At 34.8% G+C, this 11,654-nt stretch overlaps 1 protein-coding gene across 1 annotated transcript; it reads right to left on the reverse strand.

Moving 5' to 3' along the window:
• Window positions 1–361: 361 nt before the first annotated feature.
• LOC134804665 (uncharacterized) lies at window positions 362–11,438 on the reverse strand. The gene is made up of 3 exons (XM_063777776.1): window positions 11,231–11,438; window positions 1,545–1,689; window positions 362–1,102 (listed from the first exon to the last, which is right to left on the reverse strand). Exons 1-3 carry the CDS (start codon window positions 11,391–11,393, stop codon window positions 436–438), a joined length of 975 nt encoding a protein of 324 aa, XP_063633846.1. The 5' UTR covers window positions 11,394–11,438; the 3' UTR covers window positions 362–435.
• Between the last annotated feature and the right edge of the window lie 216 nt (window positions 11,439–11,654).

The following is an 11,654-nucleotide window of genomic DNA, read 5'->3' on the forward strand; positions in this document are numbered from 1 at the left end:
TAAGTCCCGTTACTTATAAGATGCATACAAATTAAAATTCCCCTTTCTGATCGATATCAAAGTAACGTGCTATGATTTATAGTGGAGGCTGCCGTAGATATCGGTCAGCAGGGACAGTTTACGACCAGCTGTCGCCGTCGTTATGGACTGCCTATCTTACGTAATGGATGCGCACCCACTTTAAGACATTGCCGCATTAAGATTTTTTCAAAGACTGTTTTTTTCTCTAGTTTTTAACCCTAGACGAGAGCGATGATATTTAAAAATACGACCAACCTCGACAGATTTTGATATTTTTGTTTTTATAAGTGCGAGATTACCAACCTACTGCATAGAATTATAAATACAACAGTTTTGGGGTAGCAGATTAATAAAACTTTATTGAAGTTTCAAATAACAGTTACATATACATATAATAATTATTTTGATTTGCAGTTACTTTCCCAAAGGAGCAAAGTTGTCATGCATAATATAACTCGACCAAGCCGGTATGAAAGCCTGATTTTTCCCCAACCAAAACCAACTTAAATAATTACCATAAAGTTGATAAGCATAGTCATAGTACTCCCCCCAAGTGATATTGGACAGTACATAAATGTGGTCAACGTAGTACCTCACATCCGTGAACACCGCTATACGATCTTCATTGTATCTTATCTCAAAACATCCTATGCCCACAATGTGCAAATCGGGTGTCAATACCGGGCCTCCGGCGGGCACTCCAGCTCTTTTTTTCTGGTCGTAATTACTCTTAAAACATATAAATTTACCCCACCATTTGGTGACGTATCGGCTACAGTCGACGATTTCCCTTTTCAACAGCACCTGATAAGTTACTTTGTAGTTCTCCTTGATGTGCGTTAGGTCTTCGTAACCTGACCCTGCGAATATCATGTCATCCGGAAGTTGCATGTGCTTTGGGGGGATGAGCGCTCTTATTGAATAGTGATACGTGCGGGGCAAGTATGGGTACAAATACATTTGCTCTCTGGTGTGTACGATGGAGATGTCGTGTCTCGGAATATGTGTGCCTCTTGGGCCGTGTTCGTGTTCTGGGTTGTTGCTCTTGGGTATGACTCTTCGGGCTCGCCAAACTCGATACCTGTAAGTACCTACATCATTAAAATTATACGCTGTTAACAACTCATGTATGTGTTAAGTTAGAAAATGAATCGTTTACCATGAAACTAGCAGAATGCTTCTATACCTAACATATGTATAGAATTAAAAACACAGCTTTCGCTTGTTAATTAACCTTGAGTTCAAGTTACAGAATCCTGTGAAAATTAAGCGGGAAATTTTATTAAAGTGATCGTATTAAGCGGCTTCTGTACATGTAAATTGCTTCTCGAAAACAGGTCTGAAGACTTCAACAAAATTTTACAACATGCAAACTAACCGAGAAAGGGCGATATATTACATACTTGCTTGAAACATACGTAGTTTATCTCCTACGTAATATCAAGTGTATCGTACCACCTCCTTCACGTCCTTACCTAGGTGTAGGTAATATTACCACAACAAAGCTGGATATGGATACCTACCTGAAAGGTGTGTAGTAGTAAGTCCCCCGACCAAGTGCCCAGACGCGGAGTTCTTCTGCCTGATCTAAATAAGGTTCTACGACGTTCGCTGATGTGATTACCGTCCGCCGGTTGATAAGGGTCCCCACACCTAGATTCCGAGTAACTGAAAAACAAAATGAATGTAACCCGAAATAATAACCGTTGTGTCAGCGGTTATACGCATACATTTTATTTATTTATTTATAATGTAATTAATTAATTCTTGTTCGTTACGCATGAGCTTCTCAATTATTGTTTAATTAATACCTTTAAACGAGCAATTCTTGTATATATATATATATATAAGTATTTGGGGGTTTTTTCGGGGGTGAAAAATCGACCTAGCTAGGTCTTATCTCTGGGAAAACGCGCATTTTTGAGTTTTTATATGTTTTCCGAGCAAAGCTCGGTCTCCCAGATATTTATGCTAAAATATGTTATATCGGGTGGAACAGAATGAGGGACTTTTATACAAACGGGGAATTGTTTAGGCTACGTAGGTACTTATTTTATTTTTCACTTATTAATTAATTATGTTAATATTTCTACCCGTTTAAGAGATACATCAGTCAAATCTTACAAAAAAATGTCCTAAAAAAACAATGCGTGATGTAGTTCTATATTTTTTGTATGTTGTTTGCAGTCCTTGGAGGAATGTGAAACTATGTTTTGCAAGCAAAAAAAAGTTGTGCTCCCTGCGTAATTTGCAAAAAACTGCAAAAATTTCGGAGTTTTTTCAGTTTTTTGCACTTTTATTATAAAACTATGGGTTTTTGGTCATAAACTTGCTATGTAACGTTAAAAGAACATTAAATTTGGAACAATTTAAGCCCATGTACAGCGCCTTATGTTAAATAGTTCATGAGATATGGAACTTTAAAAAAAGGGTATTTTTTTCCTTAGAATGATTTTTTTAGTTTTTCCTATATTTCAGGACAAATATCGGCACAACCGCTCATGCTATGAGATATATTGCGATGAATAAAGTTGTAGCAAATTTAATTACCTTTCATTTAAGCGCAAAAAAGGGTCAGTAAGTTCTACAGTTCTCTAGTTATCGTAAAAAAATGAAATTGCGATAATGAGGAAGGCAACTAATGTATTGTTTAAGGCATTGTCAAAATCCGTACAAAAGGCAGTACCATCGTCGAGAGTGACATCTACGATTAGCTTTTACCGGTCTTCTCCGATAGCAGCAGAGCGATGTTAGAGATCAACCATTTTTAAAATGCACTCCCCTCTTAATTCAGTAATGAAATCAAGATACAAACTGTAGTTTGGCTTGTTTTTAGGCTCCACTTTTTGGTCGTAGCCATTGATTGTAGTCTACGATACCGATTCTTATTTAAGAATTAGTTCTTGTTTTGTACGACCTTGACGATAGTTCACGGTGATTGGCGTGGTGTTGGCGAAACGCACCAGAATCACTGGAAGTTGTGTCAATAGATATCTAGCTGTCGCTTTTAGGCGCTCTTGAGTGTACTGTGAGTCGTGTTAAATACAAGATCACGATAATCTCCTAACCACAACAAATTGATACATCAGAATCAGCTACCATTACCCACGCTAAGTATATGTTTGTGCTATAGGCATGTATGTGACTCAGTCTTGTCAAGTTACCAGTATATTATAACTTCTTCAGTGGTTTGCCGTATTTACACGTAATATTGCAAATTCTTTTCCAATGGCTGTTAAGGCTAAATGTATGTGGAGCTACTGCTCAGTGAGTTCTCAATCCACGGGTTGTGACTATAAATACCTATTCCAGTCTTTACTGTATAAATGTATTTATAGTCTGGACCAATTAAAAATAAAAATAATTGGACTAATTTGTCAATAGAAAATACGGCAAATACATATTGAAGTTTTTGAGTTACAAATTGGATATTTAAGTACCGATAACTACAAATTTGTAAATTATTTGGCATAGTACAGCTATGTGTAATTCGTAACCAAATATATCTCAATGTTAACATGACTAACTAATGTTACCTATGTTAACTAATTATGCCAAAAGAATGTCTCATTGCTAGAAAGTAACAAATGTATGCAATCTCCCGGCTTGGCAGAGCATGCATCATGTCAACACACACTTATCTATACCTTACTGAATAAAAACTAGTACATACTACGTGTTTCGTTTAGTTCTTCTTCTATTCCCGATTTAGTTTGTCAATCTATACACCTATGTATGTAGTTAAGACTCGTAGTAATAGGATATTGCTAGTTAAAACCCGTGGATTATAACACAAACGTATACATAGAGTGGGTAATGGTAGCTGATTCTGATGTATCAATTTGTTGTGGTTAATATATTATCGTGATCTTGTATTAACACGACTCACAGTACACTCAAGAGCACCAAAAAGCAACAGCTAGATATCTATTGACACGACTTTCAGTGATTCTGGTGCGTTTCGCCAACACCACGCCAATCACCGTGAACTATCGTCAAGGTCGTACAAAACAAGAACTAATTCTTAAATAAGAATCTGTATCGTAGACAATCAATGGCTACGACCAAAAAGTGGAGCCTAAAAACAAGCCAAACTACAGTTTGTATCTTGATTTCATTACTGAATTAAGAGGGGAGTGCATTTTAAAAATGGTTGATCTCTAACATCGCTCTGCTGCTATCGGAAAAGACCGGTAAAAGCTAATCGTAGATGTCACTCTCGACGATGGTACTGCCTTTTGTACGGATTTTGACAATGCCCTATACAATACATTAGTTGCCTTCCTCATTATAGCAATTTCATTTTTTTACGATAACTAGAGAACTGTAAAACCTACTGACCCTTTTTTGCACTTAAATGAAAAGTAATTAAATTTGCTACAACTTTATTCATCGCAATATATCTCATAGCATGAGCGGTTGTGCCGATATTTGTCCTGAAATATAGGAAAAACTAAAAATTTAATTCTAAGGAAAAAAATACCCTTTTTTTAACGTTCCGTATCTCATGAACTGTTTAACATGAGGCGCTGTACATGGGCTTAAATTGTTCCAAATTTAATGTTCTTTTAACATTACATAGCAAGTTTTGACCAAAAACCCATAGTTTTATAATAAAAGTGCAAAAACTGAAAAAGCTCCGAAATTTTTGCAGTTTTTTGTAAATTACGCAGGGAGCACAACTTTTTTTTGCTTGCAAAACATAGTTTCACATTCCTCCAAGGACTCCAAACAACATACAAAAAAATATAGAACTACATCACGCAATGTTTTTTTATTGTAAGATTTGACTGGTGGTTTGTTAAACATTAGTGCAAAAATCTGTGTTTCAACCCTAGGAAGTAGATCCTATAAACTATAAATGAATGATTTAAAAAGTAAATAACTTTGTAGGGTTGTCACTAATAAAAATATATTTCATTTTAATGATTTTGTTTTGAGTATTTTTTAATCCAGCTTTACGGTTATGTTAACTCGATTGTAGATCACTAACACTATCCTTTCAGCTGATTTGTTAGATGTATTTTCCGATATTTTTTTTTTCTTGTATAATAAATTCCGATCGTCTTTTTTCCCTGTATAAAAATTTCCGCACGCCTTTTTTCCCTATAGATATATTTCCTGGTATATTTTTTTTCTTGTATATATAAATCTGAACGCCTTCTTTCCGTATAGACATATTTTCCGATAGATTTATTTTCTTATACACAAATATCTGAACGCCTTCTTTCCCTGTATTTTTGTTGTTTAACGAAAAATTTCATGGTCATTCATTTTACTAGGGGCAAAACTTCTTATTTGCTTGGACCCTGTTTGCAATCTTGTGTGGAATATTTTGTGTATCATGGTTAGTTATCTTTAAAGGAATTTTACCAATCAGTAATCAAATCAAACGAGTGAAACGTTGTACTTAGTTAGGCACTTGACAGAAGTACGCCTATTAATCCTCTATACAGTTTATACGTGTAGATACGAACTTTTTCGATAAAACACGATGGAAAGTAATTATGCACTACATCTGTATCAACTTTTATGTTGTAGTGTAAGTAGGTAGTAACGTAAACGGGCAAAATTGCGAACATGCGAATACATATTATATAATTTTCTATCAAGAATCATATCTATTTTAAAATTTCTGATCAGGAAAAAAGACAGCCGGGAATTTGTCCCCTAGTAAAATTAAGGACTATAAAATATTGCATTATGTTAAAAAAATACAGGGAAAGAAGGCGTTCAGATATTTGTGTATAAGAAAATAAATCTATCGGAAAATATGTCTATACGGAAAGAAGGCGTTCAGATTTATATATACAAGAAAAAAAATATACCAGGAAATATATCTATAGGGAAAAAAGGCGTGCGGAAATTTTTATACAGGGAAAAAAGACGATCGGAATTTATTATACAAGAAAAAAAAAATATCGGAAAATACATCTAACAAATCATTTTTATCGTTTTAAATAAAGGTCGAGAAAAATTTGTTAATTAAAAATTGCCTAACTTGTTGAAAAACTAACTTTAAGATAAAGGTGTGGGCTTTTTGGGCGTTTTGTTCGGATATGACCCACAGCGTACACAAACGAAATAGGGCTAGGTATGTAGGTAAATGTATCTGCTACTCAGTGGTATGAGTCGCATTCTTGCAAGCCATGGGAGAATTGAGAAAAAAATAAAAATAATTTCTTATCATTATAGCATTTTTGCAATGAACTAAGTCAGAACTATTGGAATTATTTCAAAAATACTTTTCATGAATAGTTGCTGTTATATTGCGTTGCTGTTGTTATATTGTTTAATATCAAGAGGAACTAAAATAAAATCTAGTTCTAATAAAACAATATTTTTATTCTGCTTGATCAAATTCTATTGTTAATTCGTCTAAAAAGGCAGAAGGCGCGTCAATCACTTCTTGATGCCTGGCCCACGATAAAAAATAGACTATGCTTGCAACATGTGCACAGCTTCCGACAGTGCGACGGCCTTGTATGTACACGAGCAGGTTTTTTTGGGAATTTTGGTACCTACCCACAAATGACAACATTTCATTTGCCATTGTGCTATAAAACGTTTATCATGCTGCATGAACCACACTTTTGCACAATGCTGAAAGTATAAACATTAATAACACTATCTCGTACACATACCTACTGTTGAATAACTTTTTTCTGCCGGTTGATACATAAAAAAATTACATATTTAGAAAAGTGAGATTAAATTCTCTATTTTAAAACTAGTTTGGTCTTTGTACGGGAAAGTTCATAAAGCGGGTCAAAAATGCCCAATGACCACTACAAGTAGTACATTTGTTGTCATGTTTTAAATAAACCATAATTTTTTTAATTTTTTCAACTCGCTTTTTCAAGCTGCACACGTTTCTCGAAAATAAGGTGCGGAGGGCTGTGTTCAGCGTTGATAAGGCGCGGTGTGTAGTAAAATGCACTTTTTTGTCACCATATTTACAGACTTTTACAAGGATTTCATGCATTATTTTCTAGTATGTATAACTTCAGTCCTTGAACTACGTTATTGCTTGTCAGAAACAGCCGTCGCTCATTATTTTCTCTATAGAATCTTAAGTTGAAAACATGCCTAACACTGTCTTTATTACCTTATGTTAGAAGTATTAGGACGAAAATGTATATGAAACTTACTTCAGTCGATAGCTTTTATGTAAGTCTTCATTATTGCTTGTCCTTTTATTGATACGTTAATTTTTTCATTCATCATTTGATGAATTCAACATTTTGCCTACTAAATTACACCCTACGCGGCAATACCTTGCGCCTATTCCTCACGCCAGTACGCCCGTGACCACTGTCAGCGTCGGACCTGTGCTAGTTTAGCGGACGTTTCATAAAATGGGTAATCACAGTATAAATGTGCAAATATGTTATACACACAATGTTTTTCAACATACTTACGAAGAAAAGCAAAATAATTCTTAAATACGGTGACATTTCAGACATACGTCCGTCATATTGTCATTTTATAACAAGTTGGGCAGCAAAGGCACACACCCATCTAACCAATCCGGAATTCAGTCACGATTGATAAATTGTGTAAACATATTTTAAAAGGCTATAAAATTAATCAAATTGAATAATTTAGACTGGTCACATTTTTTTTAAATCGATTTCTTTTGGCAAAACATACTACTTTTTGGCAACCAGGTTTTTTAACCTAATTAGACCCCGCTGAATCCGAATTTGCCGGTTGCTTGATCGAATTCTTGACTGGAAGTGAGATATTTGATATTAAAGGTCCCTTTTTTAGTTTTTCGTAAATAACTCGTAAAAGTGGCCAATATAAAAAAAATGTTGTAAACATTAATAATCTACACAAAATTTTCAATATAAAAGATTCAGTAAATTTTTAGCAAGGATCAATATTTAAAAAGATAATAAAGAGGGAAAGTTAATTATAATAAATTCTAAGGTTCCTTGTTTTTATTTTTTCGTTAATAATTTGAAAAGTATGACTCATAGCAAAAACAAATCTCACACATAAATAATAAACATAAAATTTCCTACAAAAAACATGTAGAACACTTTTCGCTAGGATCAATATTTAAAAAGACAAAGCAGCCGGTAAGTTAATTAAATACAATCAATTTTAAAGTCCCTTTTTAGTTTTTTGTAAATAACTCGTAAACGGTGTCCCATAGCAAAATAGGTTTTTATTAATAAATAATCTACATAAGATTTCCTGCAAAAAACATCTGAACACTTTTCTCTAGGATCAATATTTAAAACGATATTAAAGGAAAAAAGTTCATTACAATCAATTCACATGTCACTTTTTTTAGTTTTTAGGGTCCCGTACCTTAAAAGGAAAAAACGGAACCCTTATAGGATCACTCGTGCGACTGTCTGTCTGTCCGTCTGTCACAGCCCATTTTCTTCAAAAGTACTAGACCAATTAAGTTGAAATTTGGTACACACATGTAAATTCGTGACCCAAAGACGGACATCTTACGTAAACAAATGAATTTTAAACCATATGGAGGCCACTTTTTAGCCAAGGGGGGTTAATTAACATTAAGAACCTATTTTGCTATGGGTCACCGTTTACGAGTCATTTACGAAAAACTTAAAATAGGGACCTGGAAATTGATTATAATTAACTTACCCCCTTATAACCTCATTAAATATTGATCGTAGCGAAAAAGTGTACAAAACCTTTTTTGTGGACAATTTTATGTTCAATATTTATGTATAATATTTTTTACGAGTTATGTACGAAAAAAGCGACCTGTGAACTGATTGTGATTAACTTTCTTCCTTTAATATCGTTTTAAATATTGATCCTAGAGAAAAGTGTTCAGATGTTTTTTGCAGAAAATTTTATGGAGATTATTTATTCATAGAAACCTATTTTGCTATGGGACACCGTTTACGAGTTATTTACAAAAAACTAAAAAGGGACTTTAAAATTGATTATAATTGACTTACCGGATGCTTTGTCTTTTTAAATATTAATCCTAGCGAAAAGTGTTCTACATGTTTCTTGTAGGAAATTTTATGTTTATTATTTGTGTAAAATTTGTTTTTGCTATGAGTCATACTTTTCAAATTATTAACGAAAAAATAAAAACAAGGAACCTAAGAATTTATTATAATTAACTTTCCCTCTTTATTATCTTTTTAAATATTGATCCCTGCTAAAAATGTAATGAATCCTTTTTTATTGAAAATGTTGTGTAGATTATTAACGTTTAACAATTTTTTTTTTAATTGGCCACCGTTTCCGAGTTATTTACGAAAAACTAAAAAAGAGACCTTAGAAGTGACTATAATTAACTTTCCCGCCTTAATATCTCTTTGAATATTGATCCTAGCGAAAAATTGTACGGAATCTTTCTTGTAGGCAATTTTATGCAGATTACTTATATTTAAGAATTTTTTTTGCCATGCGCCACCGTTTAAGAGTTATTTACGAAAAACTAAAAAACGGGACCTTTAATATCAACTATCTCACTTCCAGTCAAGAATTCGATCAAGCAACCGGCAATGTCGGATTCAGCGGGGTCTAATTAGGTTAAAAAACCCGGTTGCCAAAAAATAATATGTTTTGCCAGTCGAAATCGATTTTTACAAAAACATGATCAGTCAAGTATATACTCATATTGTATATAATTAATAATTATTTAGGTACACTCACCGTCTTACCTACCATTTTTAGGGTTCCCTACCCAAAGGGTAAAACGGAACCCTATTAGTAAGACTCCGCTGTCCGTCCGTCCGTCCGTCCGTCTGTCACCAGGCTGTATCTCACGAACCGTGATAGCTAGACAGTTGAAATTTTTACAGATGATGTATTTCTGTTGCCGCTATAACAACAAATACTAAAAGGTACGGAACCCTCGGCGGGCTCGGTGGGCGAGTCCGACTCGCACTTGCCCGGTTTTTAATTTCATTAAGTACTCATCAAAATTCGAATTTACTAATAAATCTTATTCAATATTAATTGCCGAACTAAAAATCCCGGAAGTGACAATTCAGAATACCGATATCGTCAGAATAAGGACGTAGACGTGCTGCGCGGGAATGGTGCGGTGCGCCGCGCGGGGCGCCCGCCTGCCCGTTCTACGTTCTACCACGCGTATGCTTCACCCCCTTGAAAACGTAAAACTCGAGTATAAGAGCGCCTTTGGAGATACGGTTCTGCAAGTATGGAATGTTTTATTGGAAATATCCTCCTCTTTTATATAATATTAATTTTGGTTTCTTAAATATTAATAGGTACTTTTTGAGATATTGCGGAAATTAAAAATATCCACTTTTTTCCCCTTTTATGTTTATAACTTATAACAGTGGTGGGCAAAGTACGGCCCGCGAATGGATTTTATCCGGCCCGCCGCCGGTCCTATGAAATAATTAGTATATGGCATTGGCCCACGATTATCAATTTATCACAAATCAAAATAAATTTTGGTTACAATTCTGGCAATCCACTTAAATTTTCTAAACTTTCTGGCCCCCCGTAAAGAAAATTTGCCCACCACTGGTTTATATTTGTGTGCACGCTTCGAATACATTTTCTAGGCATCATGACGAATCTAATGAGGTATCAGGGTATCACACGTATTTTTAGGAGTAGTATCTCTATTTTTCACCGTTTTCAGTTTCTCGAGTACACTACCAGATAATTATTAGGAAAACGTAGAGAGCAGTTATATTTTTAAACAATTTATATTTAAATATCTGGGAGACCGAGCTTTGCTCGGAAAACATATAAAAACTCAAAAATGCGCGTTTTCCTAGATATAAGACCTAGCTACATCGTTTTTTCGGCCCCGAAAATCCACATATACCAAATTTCATCGAAATCTTTAGAGCCGTTTCCGAGATCCCCGTAATATATATATAAATAAATAAATATACACGTTTTGCTCGTTTAAAGGTATTAGATAGATAGATTGATTAGATAAATCGCATAGAACTAAACCGAGTCACTTGTGTCACGTGGCTCAGTTGGCAGAAGCGATTGGACCGGTGTTCCAATGGTCGCAGGTTCCAGTAATACCGGAGGAGTAAAATGTTCCATTTTTCCTTTAATTTAAAAATTTGTCACTTGTACAGTTTTCACATAAATACCATGGCTAATCGTTTTGACAGTTCGAAAAAAGAAACTGATTTGACTAGTAGGAAAGGTCCGGGGTGCAGAGAGAGAGAGAGTTCTACATCTACAATCTTTCCATTTTACTAACGTATAGATATCCCAGCTACGACGCTCATGCGCCGTCTATAACAGGAGTCCGCCCAGTCCCAATCCGGAAACCAGAACTCGAACCAGTCCGTCTGCACCTGCCACTGGAACATGCTCAGTCGCTTATACGAGTCTTTAGGCGCGCCCTCTGTGGACGTTCCCATGTCCCAGAAGCCAAAGGCGGTTTGGTAGAAAATAACGACAACAAATAACCTGAAAGTAGATGAAATTAGGCACTTTGTTAACATTTTATTTAATTTCAGAGTAGCGTTCTTCAGTTTATTCGTTATATATTATTATGTAACCTGTATGTAAACATGACAATAAAATATCTTTTCTCAAACATGCAATGAAATATTTATGTTATGTTCCTTATAATAGGCTGCGAAGTACCTATGACGTTTCAGGTGCGGCTAGGACAAAAG

The sequence above is a fragment of the Cydia splendana genome, chromosome Z (genome assembly GCF_910591565.1).
Source record: "Cydia splendana chromosome Z, ilCydSple1.2, whole genome shotgun sequence".
Taxonomy (NCBI): domain Eukaryota; kingdom Metazoa; phylum Arthropoda; class Insecta; order Lepidoptera; family Tortricidae; genus Cydia; species Cydia splendana.

Excerpts from the sequence above, each read along its gene's own strand:
- LOC134804665 (XM_063777776.1), bottom strand. The coding sequence starts at position 11,393 with ATGGGAACGTCCACAGAGGGCGCGCCTAAAGACTCGTATAAGCGACTG. Across the intron at positions 1,690-11,230 it reads CGTAGCTGGGATATCTATAC|TTACTCGGAATCTAGGTGTG; the intron begins GTTAGTAAAATG and ends TTTGTTTTTCAG. Across the intron at positions 1,103-1,544 it reads TACTACTACACACCTTTCAG|GTATCGAGTTTGGCGAGCCC; the intron begins GTAGGTATCCAT and ends AGGTACTTACAG.